Here is a 23,816-nt window from a genome sequence, read left to right as displayed (position 1 = left end):
CTCTCGCTATCTCTGTTTCTCTCTCTCTCAAATAAATAAATAAAATCTTTAAAAATAAAAAAAAAATTTAAAAATTGGAGCAAGCTTCTTGCAGTTGGCTGAATAACAGCCACCATGATTATGATTATGAACTTGTAAGTCTTAACTTATAAGGAAAAGAGGTCTTTGTAGATGTGATTAAGAAAGTATCTTGAATGAGGGGATTATCCTCAATAATTTGGATGAACCCTAAACCCAGTGTTCTCCTAAGACAGAAGCAGAGGGGATGTGGTATACACAAAGGAGATGGCGGCAGTGGGACCAAAGAGACAGAGAGTCCAGCGAGCAATGTGGCTACAAGAGAAGGAATGCCAGCAGCCCCTGGAAGCTGGAAGAGGTACAAAGTGGATTCTCCCTATAACATCTGGAGGGAGCCCTGCCAGCACCTTGATTTCTGCCCAGTGAAACTGATGTTGAACTTCTGGCTGCAAGAGAATTCTCTTGTTTTACACGACCAAGTTTGTGGTAATTTGTTTTGGCAGCCAAGGGAAACGAATATACTTGCCTCCCTCTAAATCATACCATCAAACAGCTCTGTGTGTTTGTTTCAGTTTGTTTATCATGACATGACATTCTCAAGTAGGCCTCTGGATGTCTCTAGTTTTTTAAATTAACTGAGGTTACTGTTCCTACCAAGTTCTGCTTCACTGGCATTACCCTTTGTACCTGTTTGGCTGAACAGAGTTTCCAGGGTGATATGATGAGTTTCCAGATGCTATGATGTACCATCAGCACAGCAACAGAATGAACTCCAAAGGCCTGCTTCCAGCTTTTTGACTTCACTTCCAAATTTGGTCTCACTTTTAGTTCTGTTACCTGCCTTAACTCTCAGCCTCACTATCACACTGAAATCCTTCTGATATTACTTTTGTTTAGAAAGAGAAAAATGACCGTCACTTACTGGATATATGCTTTGGGGTGCCAGGGATCAAGCTGGGAATGTGACATACCACATGGAAACAGAGATTACATGGCCATAAGGGGAAGAGCGGGGGCTCAAAGCCAGGTCTGCCACTACAAATGCTCCTACTCCTTCCGATGTCTTTCAAGTTTGGGATTTGGGATTGCTTAGGAGTCTTCAAAAATCAGAAATCTACCTAAACTTCTCCCTTTTTTTTAACCAGTAAAGAAAAAGAACATTATTTGGGCAGGAAACTAGGAACTGGATTGTTTCCTCCTCTTCCTCCCTTTTTCTTCCTTCACCTCCTTCACTTCCTCCTCCTCCTTTTTCAGTGCAAATTGGGAGAAAGAGGGATAATGTGAATGATGAGCAGAGGAAATTTCTCTTCCTTCTTTGAATTTCCCTAGTTAACCCCCCTGGATATGAATGGTTAGGTTATCAGGTCAGAGAGGATCTCATATCCTGACTCTGATAAGCTCAACGCAAAGGTCCATGATACAAAACGGTTTGAAATCAGTAGCTTGGACAATGCTTTTTCTTAGCTCTTGGGAAAGTGATCTGGCCATGCTGTTGCCAATCGGCTAAACACTAGAGCCTCCAGTTTAAGATGTGTTTATTCACTAAGCACTTCAGTTTATCAACAGGAGTAGTTAGGCTACAGCCCTTGCACATACTAGACACAAACTGCCAAATACCGGCCTCCATCTATTCTCAGTTCATTCACAGAGATGGTTCCAAGACTATGGACAGCCCAGTGAGCAAGAGGAACAGTGCTGGCTCTCCCTCACCAATACCTGACTCTGGGTAAGACCCCCAACCTTCATTCTCTTATTCAGTTAGTTTTGTTTGTTTGTTTGTTTGTTTTTTAAGATTTTTATTTATTTATTTGACAGAGAGAGAGAGAGAGATCACAAGTAGGCAGAGAGGCAGGCAAAAAGAGAGAGGGGGAAGCAGGCTCCCTGCTGAGCAGAGAGCCCGATGCAGGGCTCGATCCCAGGACCCTGGGATCATGAGCTGAGCTGAGGCAGAGGCTTAACCCACTGAGCCACCCAGGTGCCCCCGTTTGTTTGTTTTTTATTTGTTTTGTTTTTGAGCACCAAAGATATTGAAATCCTTGCTCTAGCATTCTGTAGCTTTGTGAGACATTGGTTATGTAAATCTAAGCATCAGATGGCTTCTGTTCAAATTGGAGATCATAATAGTGCCTTCTTTGTACAATTCTTGTGAGAATGAGATGAGATGATGTACTTAAAGAGCTTAGCATCGTGCCTGCAGTACCATGTCCATTTTTCATTTGATAAGCAATTATGAAGCACTTACTGTGTTCTGTATGTGGTGCTATGCTCTGGGGTTACATGTCACAATAAAAACTGGCATCTAGTGATTGCCTTCTTTGGGCCAGCTATGCAATTTTGATTGTCTCAAATTGTCCTCATAGCAACTTGTAAGACATGCATTCTTTTCACTATCTTATAAATGAAGAAACTGAATTCCGGGAACTAAAGCTCAAGGCTATCTAGTAAGTAACAGCTGGGATTTGAAACCCTGTCGATCTAATTCCAAATCTCATTTACCAGCACTGCCATGCAGCGTTACTGTTGGCCAGAATGAAAGACATGTCCTGCTCACAGTCTAGACCAGGAAAACATGTATGAATTCACTGCAATATGACATATAGAATAACATCAGGTGAGGACTCTGTTGTATGTTCTCTATGTGCTCATTCAACTCTTTGAACAGCCGCGAATGTATGGCCACTATACCCTAGCACCAGGCTGGAGAGCTAACAACGGATGAACAGTGTGCTCTGGGTGTTCTGAGGAGTGACAATAACTATGCTCGTGAAAAATGAGGTGGCATGTGGGCTGGAACCTGCAAGTAAGAATGTACCAGGTTGAGAGGGAGAAATGAGGAAGAAAGGGGAAACCAGGGAGAAAAATAGCACATGCAAAGAAAGACCCATTATCTTCACTGTCTAACCTCCCATGTCCCTAAAGTACAATGGAAATCCTCAATAGGTCTGGTACAGAAAACACTCCATTTTTCTTCATCCTTCCCTTTTATTTCTTCATGTCCTTTATGAAGGAATTGTAATCTAAAATGGAACTGGAGGATATAACATGAAGAATCTCACACATGCGCCTGTAGGAAAATAAAACTTAAGGACTGAGAGACTCAGTTCCCATTGATTTGTGGTTTACGGAAAGCTGACATTGGAATTTTCTTCAATGATAGGGAGTTGGTCAGGGGTTGTCTCATATCAGCCTTAGGAAGTTTTGCTCATGGTTTCCAGAGGTATGAACAAAAAATGACCCAGGTGGGGATGATCTTGCAAAAGAAGCTGGATTGAGTTTTGTTTGTATGACTGGACTGGTTTTGTCTGCTTGGTGAATTTTCAAAGCTGGTCTCCCTTTGTTTTTTATTTTAACAGTCTTTGAGCTCTCCTTACATTCCCTGCCCATATATATAGTGAACCCCAAACCCTCAAGAAACTCACTGTTGTTTCCTACAGTTTGCATGTCTTGAATGGCAACTCCTATGCTATTGCTAAATAAACTCATCTTTTTGACAATTTTAAGCTTGCCTCAGTTTTCCTCTTTATTTACGTTGACACCTTCTACCCATCCCTGACACTCATCACATTCCTCACCTGCCTTTCATATGCCACCTCTCCATTTCTACTGCCACAATCCTAATTTAGGCTGTTAGCTTTCACCTAGACCATTGCAATCACTTGCAATAGCTCCCCTTCTTTCACTTTGCCTTCCTTTGATCTTTTTTTTTTTTTTTAAGATTTTACACTTGATCTTAGCCAAAAGGCCAAGAAGCGATAATAAGATTTTATTTATTTATCTGACAGAGAGAGACACAGGAGAGAGGGAACACAAGCAAGGGGAGTGGGAGAGGGAGAAGAAGCCTTCCGGCAGAGTGGGGAGACAGATGGGATTCGGGCCTTGATTCCAGAACCCTGGGATCATGACCTGAGCTGAAGGCAGATGCTTAAGGACTGAGCCACCCAGGTGCCCCTTCCTTTGATGGATTTAAAAACACAGGTGCATATAGTTTTCTTAAGTAAGCTCTGATCACCGATCTCCTCTGACTTTGAAATCTTCAAATCTCCCACTACCTCCAGAGTAATCTGCACAGCCAGCAAGCCACCATCCTTGACAAAGTCTTGATTTGTCTGCTCAATCTCCTACCGCCCCCTTTCTTTAGCACTAATAGTGGTCCTCAAACTTCGGTGTGAATCAGAATCCTCCATGGGGCACCTCTTAAAAATACAATTCCCTGGGCTCCAATCCCAAAATATCTGGGTTGTGCCCCAGGCATTTTTGGGTTTTTGTTGTCTTTGATGCTAGAGGACATATACATTGTCAAGTTTCTTCCTGGTGTTTCTAACTCACCGATTTTTTTTGAAACACTCTACTTTTTCGACTTTACCTAAATTTAAGTTCCCCAAGCTTTCTCACTTAATTCAGGCGTTAAATTATTCCTTCTCCCAGAATCTCCTGATTTTTTTTAAAGATTTTATTTATTTATCTGACAGAGAGAAATCACAAGTAAGCAGAGAGGCAGGCAGAGAGAGAGGAGGAAGCAGGCTCCCTGCTGAGCAGAAAGCCCGATGTGGGGCTCGAACCCAGGACCTGGGATCATGACCTGAGCCGAAGGCAGCGGCTTAACCCACTGAGCCACCCAGGCGCCCCAGAATCTCCTGATTTTTAAAAATCTATCCATCTTTCAAGACTCAGATCAGGGGCGCCTGGGTGGCTCAGTGGGTTAAGCCGCTGCCTTCGGCTCAGGTCATGATCTCAGGGTCCTGGGATAGAGCCCCGCATCGGACTCTCTGCTCAGCAGGGAGCCTGCTTCCTCCTCTCTCTCGGCCTGCCTCTCTGCCTACTTGTGATCTCTCTCTGTCAGATAAATAAATAAAGTCTTTAAAAAAAAAAAAAAAGACTCAGATCAAATGCCACCTCTCCCAGGAAGTCTTCCCTGCACATTTCTTTGATATTTGGCTGCACTTTTCTTGGGGCACCTCCAACTTATTGAGGAAGCGTCCACGCGCCCGGCCAGCCAGAGTGTTCCAGAACCAAAAGGCACATATCCCCCCACTGCCCTCCCCAAACCAGAGCCCTCCCGCGGAAATCGGACATGCGCAGTAATTCCTGCTGGGTCACTGTCCGAATCGGTCATTTTTCCCGGAAATCCAAAGCACAATTCTCTCAGATGCCCTTTGCAGTTATGAAGCAAGGCACGTCCCAAAGTCCAAAGGAGGGAGTTGGAAGGAAGGTAGGAATCACTCAGACCCTAGAAACGCGTTAGCTTGCACTCGAACAACCCACAGGAAAGAGCCTCCCAGCAGGCGCTTCCGCCTTTCGGCCCGCTCCGCCCCCCCAGGTGTTCACCTCGCCTTCCGATTGGCTGTCCCACGTGACCCACTGGCGGCCGTAAGATTGGTTGCTCCGCGAGGGCTTTACTGGGCTAGGGGACGCCCGCACGGCAGCGAGGCTGAGGCCGGCGAGAAGCGGGAAGCAGGGAGCGGGACCGGGACTGGATTTAGCCATCCACCGAAAGGCCGAGGGTCGGCTGCTTTTAGTCTCTGCAGGTCTCCCGAGTTAGGGCGTAGGAGCTTGAGGAGTTCAGAAAGCGGGTTGCGGACTCCTGTCTGGGACTTTGGTTTGAGCCCTGGCTTCGGTCTTTCTCGCATTTCTCCGCAAGGACGGTTCCTCTCAGTCTTTGCAGAAGTTGGGAACGTTGGGCTTTATTTTCATTGTTTGGTCGAGGGTCCCACTGTATGTGAGCACTCGTTGTTCTGCGCCAGGCATCGTGGAGAGAGCCTTGAGGTAGAAGCTGGGGGAGGGAGGGCTTAGGGATGCTTGAGGTATGTTCCTTACCCACCTGCAATGTTGGAGGTAAGTTGGCTTTATATATTGGGCTGTTGCTTTTATAATCGAGGAGCTTATGGTTTTGGTGGGGGTTGCCCACTGACTGAATTAAACGTTCATTTATTGATCCTCGTCCTATGTACCAGACACCGTTCTGAGTGTAATGGATGCAAAGGCCGGTAAGACGCTGCCCTGGTTCTTTGCGAACTCTGACAGGGGGCTCGTGGGATAGACGGGGATGTGCATGGGTGAGTAAGTGATGTGATGCGTGCTGTGGTGGGAGAAGTGCTGTGGAGGCAGAAGAGAGGATGATTGAGGGTTGGAGACCACTTTACTGAGAAGGTGACGTTTGAGTAAGGTTTTAAAACTGTAATTAGGCGTTCTCCAGATTGCAGGGGCTGAGGGAGGCACTCCAGATGGAGCAAAGTGTGCTGAGGAAGAGAATTAGGGACGTGTGCTGGCTGGGTATGGTGGGAGCTCACTTGGAGCTCTGCTCCCAAGTTGCATGCTTGTAGACAAAGTTCTCTCAGCCTCTGCTTTCCTCATTTTTAACACGTACTTCACCTGCAGAGGATGATGAGCTAAAGGCTCAAGAATAACCCCTGTAAAACAGGCGCTTTGTTAATTTCTCTCTTTTAATGGAGTTTAGTTGCTGAATGGCCAACACAGACCAACAGCTGCCAGTTTTAAACTAAGGAGTATCAATCTATTGACTTTTTTTTTTAAAGATTTTATTTATTTATTTGACAGACAGAGATCACAAGTAGGCAGAGAGAGGAAGGGAAGCAGGCTCCCTGCTGAGCAGAGAGCCCAGTGCTGGACTCGATCCAGTTACGCTGGGATCAGGGCCAGAGCCGAAGGTAGAGGCTTTAACCCACTGAGCCACCCAGGCGCCCCTCAGTCTATTGACATTTATAGATGGCTGAAGGAAGCATGCGCTGTCTCCAGAATGGTAACTTCGATACTGTAGGCTGGGCGGGGGGGGGGGGGGGGGGGGGGGGGGGTGACATGGTGATCCAAGTACTTTTCCATGTCTTTGATAGCATACCACCAGAAGGTGTCATTTAGAATAAATGAAATGCAGTCAGCCTTCTTATTCAGAAATTGATTATTCAGGTTGTGAATTACCTAGACTTTGCATTGCTTTTTTTTTTTTTTTAAAGATTTTATGTAATCTCCACACCCAATGTGGGGCTCAAACTCAAAATCCTAAAATCAAGAGTCCCACGATCCACTGACTGAGCCACCCAGGAGCCCCTGCATTGCTTCTTTTATCTTGCCCATGGCCTGAAGAAAATTGACATTAAACCTCAGATTAGTTCGTAGTGAAAAAATATAAATCTGATAATCAGACCTTTGTTCTCTTTCAGCTCTACTGTCAGTTAATTTGCTGTGGACCTTTGGCAAAACATAGTCTCTCGGGGTTTAGCATTCTTAAGATAGAAGATTTCAATATAAAAACTTTATGACTATACTTTTTATCTTTGTTGGCAGCAGAATTGTAAATCATATTTTTACATTAAATGAACAGAAGGGTACTTTATAATGGAATTTAGTCGAAGATCTTTCCTAAAGCTTTTGCTTTAGAATTAGACTGTAAATCCCTTCACAGATGTCCCTGGAATTTTATCATGCATGGGTTTGGACTCATTAAAAAAAAAGTTTTTGAACCAAAAATGCTTCTCCATGCCTATATTTCAAAAACAAAAAAGCTCCTCAAAACCAAAACTTCTTCAAGTTTGCATTTTTTTTGTACAGCAGAATCTGTAAAGCAAGCATAGTGGAACATATTTATTAAAAGCCTGTGGTTGATTGAAACTTAACTATATAGAAGCCTTTATTTTTTCATAGGTTAACCCAAGTCTTCTTGGATGCGAAAAAAAGAATGGGCTGCTCTTAGGTATAAAAAGATGTGAAATACAATGATGCGATGATGAGTGAAGTATAGTCTGACCTGGTATTGCCATTGCCTCAGTGTTGGCTCTGACCAGGGTATGATTCTTTAATCTTCTCTCTGAGCTGATTCTGGTTGTGGTTTTTCCACATTGGAATGTTCTTTTCTATTTGGATACTGATTTTATTATGTATAAGAGTGTTCCTTGGATACTCTTGGATTGCTGACACTTTCATCTTTTCCTTCTTAGGTTGAGGTGAAGAATCTGGCTTTGAATATCTTCGTGGAAGACTACATTATTTTCAATCCTGAATCTGGTTCAGCCTTATTGATTTATTACTGTATTAAAAATGTTTGTTTAATTAGCTCTGGTGTTTGTTTTGGTAAAACCTTGCAATTTAACAAGAACTTTAACAAATATCCATTACATTTTTCTTATGATACAGAAAAATGTTAATATTTTCAAATCCATGTTATTCCATTTCAAAATTTAATTTGATCAACTTCATGCTATCAGAAAATGTGCTTTGAATTGCTAAATGAATTGAAATATTAGAAAACACTTACCTCAGCAGAGATGCTTAAATTATTTTCATCCTTCCTCTACCCGTATATTTTCACCAACCCGAAAATCCAGTGGCATGAATTTTACTACATAACTCAAGTGTTTCTATGGTATCTCTAATACAGGGTATTTCACACAAAGCTGAATTCTTGCTGTTGTAGTAGAGGTTTTTTCTCCCAAGTATTGGATTAGCAAAAAAAAGCAAAATGTCAATACAAAAATACTTCAAAGTCACAGGTGGTCTGAATGAAAAATGTACTTTAAATACCTTGAGTAATTTTAATATTTATTTGAGAGCGAGAGAGGGAGAACGCATGTGCAGGCACACACGTAAGGTAAGCCGGGGAGGGGACAAAGGGAGAGGGAGAGAGAATCCCAAACTGACTCCATGCTGAGCTGCAGGGCCCACTATGTGGCTTGATCTCACTATCCTGAGATCATGATCTGAACCCAAACCAAGAGTTGGAGGCCACTTAAGCGACTGAGCCACCCAGGCGTCCCCACCTCAAGTGAGCTTTAAGATTCCAAATAATTATGACTACTTGGAACGACTCTTTGCCAAAAACATTTATTTTTAAAATTTACTTAAGCGTTTCATAGAAACTTAGTAATAGCCAGAGTAACTCGTGCCCGTTTAGCAAACTCTTAACAGCAAGAAGAAAGAGCTTATTAAAAGGTTCTTTTGCACAATCATAGTTAAATCAGTATGTTACGTCATCTTTTGATTGCTTATTCATTTTGCTTTCATCACACTGAAATCTTTAGACAGCTCTGTGTATATGCTCAACCCCTATTTTTCTTTAACTAGTTCCCCAAGAAAAGATATGTATGGCTCATAAAGGAATCTTACTTGATTACACTGTAGCATATGCTACTTAAAGTGGGTCACAGTATATGGAAGGTGCTTTGTTTTTCTCAAGTGTCTCCAAGTATTTCTGTGAAGAGCAGGTCAACATTTCACATTGTTTGCAAACTGATAAAATCTTTTTCTCAGGGTGGATAAATGCTTTCGTTTCTCAAGAAAAGGCCTGCTTCCCTATTACCCACTTTATGAGGTCTATTTTGGGTTTCTCCTGAGATTTTATACCTCTTGTTCTTTAAGGAAAAGCTTCTGTACTATCCTCTTTCATCCACTTCCTCTACACTGACCTTCATGTCCCCTGTCAATCCTGATTTATTATTCTAGCCAGCTTGCTAAACTCTAAGTGGGAGTCTAGAGAGCTGGTTAAAAGGTTAGATCAATGGATATATCCTTTTAAAGAAATCCATAAATTGACCTTTGAACACAGATTTGAATTGTGTGGGTCCACTTATATGTGGATTTTTTACAGTATAAATGTATTTCTGTTATGTTTTAAGTATTTTCTTTATCTTACTTTACTGCAAGTATACAATATGTAATATATCTAATATACAGAATGTGTTAATTGTTTCTATTAGCAGTAAGGCTTCTGGTCAATAGTAGGCTATTAGTAGTTACATTTTGGGGGAGTCAAAGTTATACATTAATTTTCTACTTGGGGGGGTCATGTTGGCACCATTAATACACGTCATTCAGGGGTCAACTCTAGTGGTGAAAAGTTCATGTAATTATGAATTGAGGATGAGAAGAATCAAACAATGCTGTGTACTGAAACTGAAAATCAGTTTTCATACAACTCAGTTTTCATACAATTCAAACAGTGCTATGTACTGAAACTGAAAATCAGTTTCTCAGCCTTATGGTGCAATAATTTTGTTGTGAAATAAAATGCTAATCCCTTTTCAGTTTTCGGGGGAATACAGTTTAATTAGATGTTGTACTTCTGTTGGATAACCTGTTATGGGACAAGCTTGGTGACTCCTCACATAATTAAATACACAGCGATAACAAAACACATAGCCAGAGGTGGCAAGAACAGTATCATTTACCCGGGTTTTGCGACACAGGGGGCACACAGTCTTCATTTTGGGTAACAGAGGAGAATCAGAATTGTAGTCTAGGTGTACAGGTGGTGGTGGAGTAGGCAGGGCAGTCAGTGATTTGATAGTTTCTTGATTTTCAGATGAGTACCACCACTCAAGGAACTGCAGAAAGAATACTCCCACAGAAAGGCCAGTAGAGAGGGATAAGGCCGCACCTCCCAAGACTTTCTTCAGAGCTGACTTTATCTTCTCACCAACACTGGTAGCAGAATAGAACAAAGAGGCAAAAGGAGAAACTGTTTACTTAGGTTTGATCACAGAATGACTAATATAAATATACCTCTTATACTTTTCATCAGAATCACTGGTTCAGTTTGGATTTTGAGTAGTTGCTAGATTGGCACCGTCTCCTCTAGTATCCATTCGAAATTATTTCCTGTTTCTGACCTCCAGTGTTTGGGGAGTATAGGAACTAAACTTTGTATTTAATGACTAGGGTTTTGTTTTTCTGTTTTGAGAAAGAAATTGGTAAGACATTGGTTATATAGATGTGTGTGTGTGTATAAGATAGTATATCAAGAAAAAGAAATAACTTAGCAATATCGAGGACTGTATATTTGAAGTTGTAGGAGAACATAAATACTAACTAGAAACAGTGGCATTGTGATTAAGAGCACAGTCTTGAGAACTGTTGATCTGGCTTGAATCTCAGTTCTGCCACCTTCTAGCTATGTGGCCTTGGCAAGGTACTTGGCTATGAGGTCTTAGTTTCCTTGGGTCTTAAACGAGGTAATGAATTTATTTCATTAAGTTGTCAGGAGGATTGAGATAATGTACGTGAAGCGAACAGCTAGCACAGGGCCTGGCACACAGCAAGCATACATAAAAATGTAGCTAGTGTGCTAAGGAAGGTTACCAGGAGGGCAACTCTTGTATGGACACAAGAATTTTTCTCTGATTTATGAAATACCTCAAAGTGGACTGAGGAAGGTGAGTTTCATAAAATTAGGTTAAGATTTTAGAACTTCTTCGTGAAAAGTTTGGGGAAATGTTAAAGCCTTACCTCCTGGCTGGTCGCGGCATTAGGCTGGCTTCAGCTGCTTTGTGCTCCAGAGCTCTTATATCTTGAACTGTAAGTCGACCGAGCCGAACTCCAGCCAGCCTCAGCAACGGTGAGTGATGCTGAGACTTTCCCAAGATGTATCGAAGTTGTTGTACAAAAAACCAGCCTTCCCATGCCATGTTAACAAATGGGTAGGCTGCCAGGAAGGCTCTATAAAACTGTTTCCAGCGGGAAGAAGGGGGATGGATAGAATATTCATCCTCTTCCCTCAGGCTAGAAACAAGCTTCTCCAGCTTCACTTTCAGGTAGGGAAGAAGAACCAGGAACATAATTGACTTCCATAGCTGCCGCTTTGGGAGACCAGCACTGGCCAGTCTCTCAGGCTTGTGTGTGTCCCCCATTACAATGCGCTTTAAGCCATAAAAATTTTCAGAAAATGAGGCACTGGTTTTAGACAGATAATGCTGCTGGAGCAGAAGATCTAGCAGGGCGAAGATTTCATCAAACCACCTCCAAAAGAAGCCATAGTGGGCAGGATTTGATTCTGCGAGAACCTAAAAGTAAATTAATAAATGAATTTCATTCCATTTCACAATTACTATGTGTTGTATTCACATTTCCTTTTTTTCCTCTAAATTCTGATACTTGGGGCTTAAACAAGTCACTTCTTTTGGGGATCTGCCCTATCCTCTCTGAAGTGCTAGGTATTCAGTACAGGGCTCTACACATAACAGGGACTCAAGAACCATTAAACCACAGGATATGAATTACATGCTAATTGGCAATTTCAAAACCTAGACAACCAAGTAAACTGTTTGGTTTTCACCCAGTCGTCCCTAAAACCTTTCAGAGAATCAATATCTTACCTTGACCACATGCTGAAGAGCAGGTCTCACTGCTGTCATTAAACTGTCCTGTGCTACCACCTCAAAGATGGATGGCTGGTCATCCACCACAGAAGCAGTTGTGATGTGAGCCCCGTGCTCAGCCATAGTTTCTTATGTGCACTGGGTTTCGCCTTGCCCACAAACTCTTTAGCAAGCATGAACTTTTTTTAGTTATCAAACGGGTGCTCAGTCTTAAAGATAATCTTTCTGCAAGAGACCCAAAACTCCTCTTTTTTACAGAACTGGGGGTAGGAGGAAGACCTCTTCTGGAGGTAGAGAGGGGGAGGGGTCTCAAATCAAGGAGGTTAAGAACGAAATTAAGGCAGACGTGGCAGATATTGAGGTGGAAGTGGTAACGTGGGGGTAGGGGTGACTTGTCAAATGCTGCACCTCACAGGGCAAAGCACGCCTATGGTATACAGGTATGGCCGAAGGGGTGCTCTCTTGTAGAGCTGCAGTCCTGGAGGCTGCGAATCAAGGGCTCTCAATCGCGAGGGCTTAAAAGCCAGCCAGCTCTGAAGGGTTAGAGGTGCTAGTGCGGACCCGGTACGCGAGGGCTGGCTCCAGTTGTTGGCCGCAAAGTGCTCGCGCCGGTCCTTGTGCGCGGACCGCGGGCGAGGCCCTAAGGACCCAAGACGCCACGTTTGAAGACAGGCCTCCGCTCTGACAGAAGCCGCACCCGAAATAGAAGGGGCCGGCGATTGGGATGGCTGATGGTGGAGAGGCGCTCTAGCCTGGAACGTAGCCCAGGAACCGGAAGTAGCAAACTCTATGATCCCTCCACGACTTCCGCTTCCGCTCGTGCTGAAATTAAAAGAATTCACTTGGGGGCTAAAAGTTAATTCTCTGTGCGTTTGTGTTATTTGTTTATTTATTTATTTTTTTAAGCTGATCTTGTTTCGCATTCTCAGTGGGAAGCCACAGCTCTGAATCTCCCTCTGCAGAGGTCTTTTCGGCAAGGTGTTCGGGGCTCTGCGGGGACACCTGGCGCCGGGAGCCAAGAGTTCGGGCCTGCTTCTGAGGCCTGTGTTCCCTTGGGCGATTTAGTTAGGGGTGGGGGAACAAAAGGGAATATGGACATACAGAAGGTCTCTGTGCGCGCGGCGGGGGCGGTAGTTAATTTATATTCTGCCCCCTTCCGGGAAGGATTTGGAGCGACGCAGCTGGGGATAGAAGGCTTTAGCTTTGTTGCCAGTTATGAAAAAGATGATAGAATGAAAAAGGTTCCTGCAGTCCGTTGGAACTGGGAACTATTATTTTCCATTCCAGCTGGTAGATTAACAGTCTCCTAGGTGTAGTTGTGTTCAGGCGTAACTAGGCACTTGCACACTCGATGAAAATGGTTCCTGCTGCCGTACACGTTTGGATGTGTCACGGGGCGATGAATACGTGTTAAGACGGAGGGATCCTGGTGTGTTCTAGCTAGAATGGACTGGGGACGCTTGGCAGATGGTACTTTTCACTGTTTGTATTGCAGAATTAACTTAATTTACCTTAGGGTTTGCAAAATGCTTTTACATCGTGTGCAGCTTTGCCTCGTTTGAGTTGCGTATACGGGTTTATTGAATTTCAGTGAGTTAAAGTTCAACCATTTTTCATCCTGTCCAGCCCCTCCCCACTTCTAAGCTAAGTGGTTAGGAATAGAAGGTATTCACGGCCTAACTTATGGCGTAAAGACCATTGGTTTGCATAATGAGAACCCTCAAAAAGAAGGTTTGGGTTTGTTTCAATAAAGTCTTGCAAGTTAATCTTACAATTCTAAACGTGTTTTTTACTCTACCAAATAACCCGCCAGCGACAATCACGTTGATGGAAGACTTTTACTTTACAGAAATTCAAGGACTAGAGATACTGTATCTGTATAAAGCACCTGACAAGTATTAGGTGCTCTAACAATAGCTTTTTTGTTGTTGTTTGGTTGGCCTTTTTTTTTTTTTTTTAGGACTAACTTACCCAATTTATTTCTGTTATGTTTTTCTAGGGACACGAGTAGTAAACGATAAACGCTGTCTAATGAGCTGCTTTAATAACAATAAAAGTTCCAATCGATAAGAAGGCATTATGTCAAAGTTTAGCTGGCAGAATTTTTCTTTCTCAGGTGAACATAAAATAAAGGTGCATCTTAAAAATCAGTGATGTTTTAGAGGCCATGGAATACACCAGATTTTGAAGTGCATTTTCCAGCCAGACAAAGTGGCTGGACATTTCAGAAGAGAAAGCAGCACCATAAAGAGGGACAGATAGGGAAAGGACACAGTGAAGTTCTACTTCAAAGAACTTCACACAGGTCAGTGTGGCAGAGGGGCTGGGAGTGGCACAACCAAGTTAGGAAAGGAGAGGCGGGGCTGACACCAGACTAAGTTCCCCCATCACTGGAGACCTCAAGCATTGGCAGACTGACCCTGCTGAAGATGAAGAGGAAGATTCAGGCAACGCAGAGTCGTACAATATGAGGCCAGGCTTCAGATTTCACTACATAAGTTCGATTCTGGTTCAGCCCCCACTTACTGTGGCTTATACCTCAGGCATTGACATAAGCTCTCTGGGTCTCAATCTCATCTATAAAGTGGAAATTATAATGTACCCATAATGTATCATAGGGTTGTGAGGATTTTTTAAATTAACATATAATGTATTATTAGTTTCATGGTTACAAATAGTAGCTATTATATACAGACTTAATTGAACTACAAAAGAATGAAGTTGAGACTTAGCATCAACTACAAGTGGGAAATTAAATGTTTCTATCAATTCGGGTTCTTTGTTTACAAGCAGAAGAAACAAACTAATATTTTAAAAATGTTTGGAAGTGTATGGAGTAGTTAACAAAATGAGGAAAGCCATCTCTAAAAAGGACAGGAACTACAGTTGTATTGGATGTCTCCAGCAAGAATTAGTAGTCTCGGGGTGCCTGGGTGGCTCAGTGGGTTGAGGCCTCTGCCTTCGGCTTAGGTCATGATCTCAGGGTCCTGGGATCGAGCCCGACATCGGGCTTTCTGCTCAGCGGGGAGCCTGCTTCCTCCTCTCTTTCTCTCTCTCTGCCTGCCTCTCTGACTACTTGTAATCTCTACCAAATAAATAAATAAAATCTTAAAAAAAAAATTAGTAGTCTCACCCAAGCAGTGTTGCATGAATGAGCTTCAACAACTTTCTGTCACTGTACTTATGATTCAAATGGCTATTGCCCTATCTTGGTTCAGATTTCTTCTCCACTCTTTCACTCTTAGAAGAGGGCAAGACTGAGGTTCCTGCTGGCTCAGCCAGTTAGGTGTCTGACTCTTGGTTTCAGCTCAGGTCATGATCTCAGGGTTGTAAGATTGGTTGGTACCCAGTTCCTTGCTCATTGTAGAGTCTGCTTAGGATTCTCTGCCTCCCCCCCACCTCCCCCACCTGCACCACACACTTGCTCACTCTCTCTAAAGTAAACAAATCTTAGGGGGAAAAAAAAGGCAAGACATCTTGATTAATAGTCTTTTGAGGATGCCCCAAAAGTAAATTGAAATTATTGCAAGAGAAAAAAGAGAAGCAGTAAAAAAATAACTAATGCCAATTTTTTTTTTTTTTTTTTTTTTTAGATTTCATTTATTTTAGAGAGTGTGAGAGCTGGGGGGAGGGGGGAGGGAAAGAGAATCTCAAGCCGACTTCTCACTGAGCACAGAGCCCCATGCGGGGCTGCATCTTACCACCCCAGATCGTGACCTGAGCTAAAATCAAGAGCTGAACGCTTAACTGACAGCCACCCAAGTGCCCCCAATTAATGCCAATTATTACAGCCAACAAATATCTACAGCATAGATCCCACTCTCAGGTTTATGTTTTAAAAGATAAGATACATATAAAGTATACTTAAGTATTAAAAGGTATATTGGGGCACCTGGGTGGCTCAGTGGGTTAGGCCGCTGCCTTCGGCTCAGGTCATGATCCCAGGTCCTGGGTTCGAGCCCCACATCGGGCTTTCTGCTCAGCAGGGAGCCTGCTTCCTCCTCTCTCTGCCTGCTTCTCTGCCTACTTGTGATTTCTCTCTGTCAAATAAATAAATAAAATCTTAAAAAAAAGTACTAAGAGGTATATATTTTTATATATAGATTTTTATTATATAATAAAATACATATATATTATTTTATATATTTATACATATATTAAGAGGTATTATATATATATGTATATATTAAGCAGTATTAAGAGCCATCAGATAGGTTAGTATGTTGTGAGTTTAGAGGAAGAGATAACCATCAGCTGGGAGAAATAAGGCACTACAAACTAGCTTAAATAGCTATGTTGGCCTATGTAACCAAAGCGAAAAACGTTTCTATCCTTATATTTTATTTCGGCTTCTCTTTGCCAGTTGCTTTCTAATACAGTGATGTAACCTGGTACCTTCTGTACCTTGTACCATAACAGATACCACTGAGAAAATTCTGTGAATTAGGTGGATCTCAAAAAATGAGTACAGTTGGGGCAAGTCATGGTAGTGGTAGGGCTTTCCAGGCTAAGGGAGCAGTAGGGAGTATGTAGGTGGAACAAATTGTTTAGTTTAACTGTAGAGCTACAGAAAGGAATAACAGAGTATGTTGAACATACGCTTAGGTGGATTATGGAAGGTCTTAAATGCTACTTTTAGTTCTTTGCCTGTGGACATTCATTTGTTTAATAAATACCGAGTAATGTGTCAGGCATTACGCTAGGTGCTGGGTATGAAATGGTAAAAACATATGGAATTTATACTCTAGTTGAAAAGGGAGATAATAAATAAATAAACACATAATTTATAAATGGAATAAGTGCTGGGATGGTGTGGCAGTGTGGGCTAGGAGGGCAGAACCTTTTAGACTGGGGAAACAGAGTGCTTTTTGGAGAAGATTACAATTAGACCAAATTATGAGCCAACCATTGGGATGGGTTGTTGATTATGAGTCAGGAGGGGTGGTATTTGTGAAGACCCTAGGATGGGAAAGAATGTGGCATATGTGAGGGCTGCGATAGCAAAAGAGGAAATGCAGAGTAACTGAAAGGCATAAAATGTTAAGGGAGGTAGGGGTCAAACTGTGCAAGGACTCTGGCCATGGGAAGGAGACTAGATTTTAGTTCAAGTGCAATGGGAATTCCTTGAAGGATTTATACAACAGAATCATGATGAGGTTTGTATTTTTAAGATGATCCTGTAATGTTTGTGTGGTTATGTTTACTTTGTGAAAATTCTTCCAAAGTTTACATTTATTATGTGTGCACTTCTTAAAAATGTTACACACTTGAGAATAAGTTAAATAACTTGGCTGCTGTATGGATAATAGTTGGGAGGAAAGTTGAAGTTTCTGGTAGCCCAGGCACTAGGTAGTGGCTTAGATTAATGAGGTGAAATAGAGGGGATTGGATGAATTAAAGGTTTACTTTGAAAGGAAGATTGACAACTTGGAGATGGTTTGGATGTGACCATTAAGGGAGAGAGAAATCAAGAATGACTCTCCAGGTTTCTGGCTTGATCAATTTAGTGTATTTATTGAGATAATCACAACTGTAGCAAATGCTGCATAGTCATACTATGTGCAGTTGTAGTTCTAAGTGCTTTACATATATCAATTCTCTTTGTCCTTATAATAATATCATGATAGAATATTACTATTTCCCCTATTTTACAGATGAGAAAACTAAAGAGCATAGAGATGGGGGAAACTGAGGGAAGGATAGGTTTGGACTTACTAGGCATTGAGGAGCTATTAAAAGTTTTTGAATAGGAGAAGGACATGAATCAAAGTCCTTTAATAAAGATTTTTCTGGTGGGATCTTTTTTTACAAAATCCACCTGTGATTTCTGGGAGTTTTAACCGGAACCAGGTTTTTCAACACCCTCCTCCCTCATCTCATGATTTATTTAATTTGGGTGGGCCATAATAAATACAGAATTTTTCATCAGTGTGGTTAGCATTTGGTGGTGAAGTTGGGAATAAGTCAAGGTTAGAAATAGAGCTTTAGGAGTCTTATGGGTAGAAAAAATCATTGAACTCATGGTTGATGATAGTATAGTATAAAGAAAAGTAGTATAGTACAGTACAGTGTAAAGAAAGTATAGTATAAAGAAAATGTATGACTTTAAAAACTTAAAAAAAACTTTAAAAAATCTTTGCTATTTTCTCTCTTAAATATCCTATATACTCTTTTCAGCCATATTTTAAAAAGATTTTTTATTTATTTGACAGAGAGCAAGCACAAGCATGGGGAGTGGCAGGCAGAGGGCAAAGCAGGGAGAAGCAGGTTCCCAGATGAGTAGAGGGCTGGAATTGGGACTTGATCCCAAGACTCTGGGACCATGACCTGAGCCAAAGGCAGAAGCTTAACTGACTGAGCCACCCAGGTATCCTACAGCTAAAAGTTACAACTCCTGTTTTCATGTCCTCGCCTCCCATTCATCCTCACACTTCTGCAGCATGGCTTTTGTCTTCATATCTTTACTGATGGTCGCATCAATGACATCAAAGACTATTTATTTATTTACTTATTTATTCAGAGGGAGGGGGGCCGAGGCAGGGGGGAGGGCAAAGAGAATCTTAGGCAGACTCCATGCCCCGTGCAGAGCCATGTGGGGCTCAATCTCAACCTTGCTATCATGATCAGGGCTGCAATCGAGTTGGTAGCTTAACTGACTGAGCCACCCAGGCACCATGATATCAAACACCTTTATGTTGCTAAATCCTTGGACACTTGAGCCCTTCCTCCTCTTCTCTATAGCAACTGATATTGTTGACCACTCAATACATTTATGCATTCAACAAATTTTGGGGAGGGGGGGCTAGGTCTCAGAGATAGAGGAGTGAACAGACTGGTATAGTTCCTACTTTCATAGAACTCTAAAAACATGCTGAAACATTATAACCATCTGCTTGTCCTTCTTTCTTTCTACTTTGCAGTCCGCTTTGCATTTTGGTTTCCTCAACTTCTGCCCCAGGCTTTCTCGCTCTCCACATTTTTTTTTTTAATTAAAATCTTACTCTTTTTAGAGCAGTTCTAGGTTCACAACAAAAGTGAGGGAGAGGTACAGAGATTTCTAGGTCTTGGTTTCCAAATGTAACTTATTTTTGTGTAAGCACTCCTATAAGCCAGGTGCTTTACCTACATTATCCCATTTAAACTTCACAAGCCAGAAAGAGATGATTGGATTCATTTCGCAGATAAGACTAAGATTAAGGAGGGCGCCTGGGTGGCTCAGTGGGTTAAAGCCTCTGCCTTTGGCTCTGGTCATGATCCCAGGGTTCTGGGTTCAAGCCCCGCATCGGGCTCTCTGCTCAGCCTGCTTCCCCCCCGCGCCCCCCCCCCCGCCCCTCTGCCTACTTGTAATCTCTGCCTGTCAAATAAATAAATTAAATTAAAAAAAGACTAAGATTAAGGACATGTTAAGTGATTTCCCAGTCACATTCTCACCATTGTCCACAGTCCTGAGCTGGCCTGCGAAATCAGCTGAGCCTTAATTTTTTTTTTTTTTAATAAAAGAAACGATATTTCAATCCCTTGCATGTGAGAGGTTTTAGAGAACTCCTGTGCGAGGAAACAAATCCAGGGAACGTCAGTTTGTTTAATATAGTCCTCTGCATAGCCCCCGAACTTCCTCTTGGGTCCAGGCTCCAGTTTCCGCGCAAAAACAAAAAACAAAAAAGACCGCTCCGTTCTCAAGGGGACAGAGATCGCCGCCTTTCTGGTTCTCCCGCGCGCGGGGATGACGGTAAACGTCGAGGTTCTCTGACGTCAGAGTTTCCTGTCCACCATTTTTGTCCCTGGCAAAGTGGGTTTTGCGCAGTGGCTTAGACCTGGAGAAGGAGTCGTGACGTGCAGGAAACCATTACAACACCACTCGGGCCGTGCTCTCTGGCTGCTGCCGCCACCCCCGCCCTCGCCTCCGGTGAGTTCAAGGCGGCTAACTTCGGGGTGTGTCCCTCATTGATGGGAGGGGGACCCCAGGTTGAGTTGGAGGCTGGTGGGGTGGGAGGGAGAAGAAATCCTAGGAGCGTGACCGTTGAGGATGAAGTGAGCCGTCGGGTGTGACCGTTGTGAGGAAGAGGGTTGGAGAGAGGGACTCCACGGCTCCGGCCTGGCGAGGGAATTCTCGGGTGTGGCAGCTGGGAATTGGTGGGCCGGAGGGCACGGGAGGAAGGATATGTTCGAGGTCGGGGGTTGGGGCCAGAGGCCAGGGGTGTGGCCAGTATAGGCTGGAGGCCAAACGGGAGAACCTTCCTTCTGCCCCGCTTGCCGTCGTTCATTCAGAGGCTGGGACTTGACCAGCTAAGTAGAGGGCGAAAGGGATTCCCCCACAGGTTTGTCCATTGACGGGCAGCACTCTCCTGTCTCCCGTAATTGGAGGTTAAACGATTCCTCTCTCCCATCTCGTAATGGAGGAATATATCCCAAGAATCTTGACCACCTGGGGCTGAAGAGGAATTCCTGACACTTGGGGGAAGGGAAGAGAAACCTTCAGACCCGATGTGAGAGAGGGGGAAGCAAATAGGGGTAAATCAGCCCCGAATTTTTTCTTTCTGGGCTTAGAAGGAATGATCTGGTTTGGGAAAGGCTGTAGACTAAGCCAGAGGCAAAGAAACTGGAATGTCCTGTTATTTCCATATTCTTTGAATCAAAAGGATTAATTTAAGCTGTTTCTTTTCAGAGCAGTCTTCTACCTGGGGGGAGGCTTTTATTGTACTTGCCTGGCTGTTTCATTATGAAGCAGTGTGCATAAAGTGTTGATACTTCATTAAACTTTGATTTTTAAAAGAAATAGGTGTTTTAAATGCCAGCTACTGTTACGATAATCATTGAGGTTAAAAAGAAGTAGTAAAGAAAGCACAGTAAGTTTCGAAAAGGCGGAATGACCCAGAAAGTGATCTGAATGAGGGACAATTTAAATGATTAATTAAGTTTCTGGTATGCCTGTATTGCTTAGCCTCAGGGTACACTTACAAAGTAATAATGGAAAGCAGATGGAGGAGATGGAACTGTACAAGAAAGCGTGTAACACATTCCAGTGATGACTAAGCGTGGTGGTAAGGTGAGAACTGTTTGCAGGTACCTTAACTGTTTAAACTCCCGAGGAAGCAGAAAGGATAGTGTGTTCTGCAAACAGCCTCAATGAAAGTTGAGTGGTAAAATTAACACAGAGTTAACATTTTGTGAGTTGAGACTCAAGAAAGTTCAGTTCATCTTTTTCCTCCTCCTTAAACATCCATATTTAAAAATATTACATTTTATGTACAGGTTTGACCCAAGCTGAGCAAGCAGTGAATTAGATACGAATTAGATTCTTCTTTCTTCCTTCTTTACTTCTAGGCTTCAGTTTTCCAGAGTTTTGCTATTTCAGTTAATAATTGGATGGAAGAGGGTGTCTGGGTGGCTCAGTCGTTAAGCCTCTGCTTTTGTCTTAGGTCATCATCCTAGCGTCCTGGAATTGAGCCTGCATTGGGTTCTCTGCTCAGCAGGAAGCCTGCTTCTCCCTCTCCCACTCCCCATACTTGTGTTCCCTCTCTTGCTGTCTCTCTCTCTGTCAAATAGATAAAAATAATCTTAAAAAGAAAAAAAAATGGATGTAAGGGGCACCTGGGTGGCTCATTCCGTTAAGCATCTGCCTTTGCCTCAGTTCATAATCCCAGGGTCCTGGAATGGAGCCCTTCATTGGGCTCCCTGCTAAGAGAGGAGTCTGTTTCTCCCCTGCCTCTCCCCTTGCTTGTGCTTTATCTCTCAAATGAATACATAAAATCTTAAAAAAAAAAATTGGGTGTAAAACTTGGGGCACCTAGTTTAGGTGGCTCAGTGTGTTGGGCGTCTGACTTTGGCTCAGGTCATGGTCTCAGGGTCCTGGGATTCGTGTCTGGCTCCATGCTCAGTGAGGAGCTCGTTTGTCCTTCTACCCCTTTCCCTGCTCGTTCTCTCTCTCTCGTTCTCTCTCTATCAAATAAAATTTTAAATAATTGGATGTAAAACTTTTGAACTTCTTTCTTACTGTATGATATTAAATTACTTTGTAGTCTGACATAGTTAAATAGAAATCACAGGTGTGGGGGTGCCTGGATGGCTCAGTTATTTGAGCCTCCAGCTCTTAATTTGTGCCCGGATCATGATCTCAGGGTCATGGGATTGAGCCCTCATGTCAGGCTCTGAGCTCAGCGCAGTGTCTGCTTGTCCCTCTCCCTCTGCTCTTCCCCGCCACAAACCCCCTCTAAAATACATAAATAAAATCTTAAAAAAAAATAATCGCAGGCATGTTTGTTGTAATTAGGAGTCTTGTGATTTCTTATAAGCTAAATGATAATGGAAGACACTATTATCTTTGCACTGAAATATCTAATTATTGAAATACTTGAGGGGCGCCTGGGTGGTTCAGTTGGTTTAGCATCTATCTGTCTTTGGCTCAGGTCATCATCATGTTAGGGTCCTGGGATTGACCTCACCTGGGGCTCTCTCCTCAGCCAGGAGCCTGTGTGTTCTCTGTGTCAAATAAATAAAATCTTGAAAAAAAATGTTTGAAATCTCAGTGCCTCTCACCCCTGTAACGAAAGATGTCTTAAATGGCCTTTCTGCCCTGTAAATGGGTTAGCTCCAGCCAGCTTTTTTGCTACAGGCACCAGACTGTGTAAAGCCAACTTAGTGTGAGAAGAAGGGATTTAGTGGCCTCACCAAGTCTAATTTAGCTGCTATTTCCCAGAGAGCCATTTGACGTTGAGACCCTATTTTTTTCTGGCCTTATTTTCTTTAGGGGCACTGTAAGGAGCGGGGAATAGAAGAGAAGGGTCTTTCACAACCTGTATTTGGTAGAAACTAGGTTATGTTAAATCCAGATATATCATCCCGTGTAGGGAGGGAGGCTTTCTCTGAAAATGCAGGCAGCACACGCTGGGCTAGCCGGGCTAGGACAAGAGTGAGTGTGTGCTTTCCCTGTGGTAGCCATTGTTTAGCAGTATCCCAAGGCCATACCGCAGGTCCTAGAACAGTCAATGACTTGTCTAGTTTATCTGGTGGGAAGGTGGTGTGAATTCAGACTCCATGATGGCTTTACTTTTTCCTGGGGTTTCCTCTAGAAAAAAAAGAAACATTTTTTTTTTTTTTCCCGCCCAGGAAGAGCTTGATTTTTGAGGCTCTTCAGCAAATATTTTATTATTTTTTTTTTTCAGCTCTATTTTAGCTGCTTTTCCTTTGGCTTCTAATGAGGCTGCAGTTTTCACCATCCTGTATTTTTGAGAACCTGGTTATGTTCATCTTTGGCATGTGATTATCTCATTTAAAAAGTACGTAATTAAAAAAAAATTATTTATTTAAGAGAGAAGGATAGAGAGTGAGGGAGCATGGAGAGGGGGAAGCAGGCTCCTGCCTGATGCAGAGCCCTGGAATCATGACCTGAGCAGAAGGCAGATGCTTAACCCACAGAGCCCCATATGCCCAATATATAGTTTTTTGAAGTATAATTCACATAACATAAAATTAATCATTTTAAAGTGAACAGTTGAGTAACATTTAGTACATTCTTAGTGTTGTGCAACCACCACCTCTTCCCACTTGTTTTTGTTTGGACTACTTTCATTTTTCTTGGAGTTTTCTTTTGGCTTAAGGCAGGTAGGTTTCCCTGTCAATAGGGGTCAGGGATGCTTCATTTACTATTGTTTACAACAGTGGAAGCTAAGAGTGATCGGTTTCTCCCTTTCTTTAAGA

The 23,816-nt window shown here is 42.7% G+C and overlaps 2 protein-coding genes, 1 long non-coding RNA gene and 1 other non-coding gene across 6 annotated transcripts in view; 3 read left to right on the top strand and 1 right to left on the bottom strand.

Annotated features, from left to right (window-relative positions):
- The first annotated feature begins 5,424 nt into the window (after window positions 1-5,424).
- LOC125087745 (uncharacterized) lies at window positions 5,425-8,291 on the top strand. Its single transcript, XR_007123505.1, has 2 exons — window positions 5,425-5,850; window positions 7,968-8,291. It is a non-coding gene; the product is annotated as an uncharacterized LOC125087745 (long non-coding RNA).
- On the top strand, window positions 7,749-7,845 carry LOC125088248 (Z30 small nucleolar RNA). The gene has a single exon (XR_007123645.1). It is a non-coding gene; the product is annotated as a Z30 small nucleolar RNA (small nucleolar RNA).
- Window positions 8,292-8,831: 540 nt separating the features above from the next.
- Window positions 8,832-12,862, bottom strand: PEX12 (peroxisomal biogenesis factor 12). Of its 2 annotated transcripts, XR_007123504.1 has the most exons (4): window positions 12,117-12,862; window positions 11,251-11,804; window positions 9,982-10,446; window positions 8,832-9,918 (listed from the first exon to the last, which is right to left on the bottom strand). XR_007123504.1 is itself a non-coding variant. In XM_047708384.1 (3 exons), exons 1-3 carry the CDS (start codon window positions 12,240-12,242, stop codon window positions 10,047-10,049), a joined length of 1,080 nt encoding a protein of 359 aa, XP_047564340.1. In that variant the 5' UTR covers window positions 12,243-12,862; the 3' UTR covers window positions 8,832-10,046. The 2 variants fall into 2 exon arrangements, 1 of the variants encoding a protein (XP_047564340.1); XM_047708384.1 differs by having other exon boundaries at window positions 8,832-10,446.
- Window positions 12,863-19,870: 7,008 nt separating this feature from the next.
- AP2B1 (adaptor related protein complex 2 subunit beta 1) overlaps window positions 19,871-23,816 on the top strand; it is a 129,351-nt gene continuing 125,405 nt past the window's right edge. For both annotated transcript variants that reach the window (XM_047705939.1, XM_047705938.1), the window contains exon 1: window positions 19,871-20,025. The gene's annotated coding sequence lies outside the window, so the exon portion shown is untranslated. The remainder of the gene's footprint in view (window positions 20,026-23,816) is intronic.

Source organism: Lutra lutra, chromosome 16 (assembly GCF_902655055.1).
Source record: "Lutra lutra chromosome 16, mLutLut1.2, whole genome shotgun sequence".
In the NCBI taxonomy this organism is placed as follows: Eukaryota; Metazoa; Chordata; class Mammalia; order Carnivora; family Mustelidae; genus Lutra; species Lutra lutra.
The sequence above is the reverse complement of the archived record's forward strand: the minus strand, read 5'-3'. Positions and strand labels throughout refer to the sequence as shown.

Bases quoted from the DNA above. Each gene is read 5' to 3' on its own strand.
- PEX12 (XM_047708384.1), bottom strand. From the start codon at position 12,242: ATGGCTGAGCACGGGGCTCACATCACAACTGCTTCTGTGGTGGATGAC. The intron at 11,805-12,116 runs GTAAGATATTGA...ATTTACTTTTAG, and splicing joins CTCTTCAGCATGTGGTCAAG to GTTCTCGCAGAATCAAATCC. The intron at 10,447-11,250 runs GTAAGGCTTTAA...TTCTGCTACCAG, and splicing joins ATGCCGCGACCAGCCAGGAG to TGTTGGTGAGAAGATAAAGT.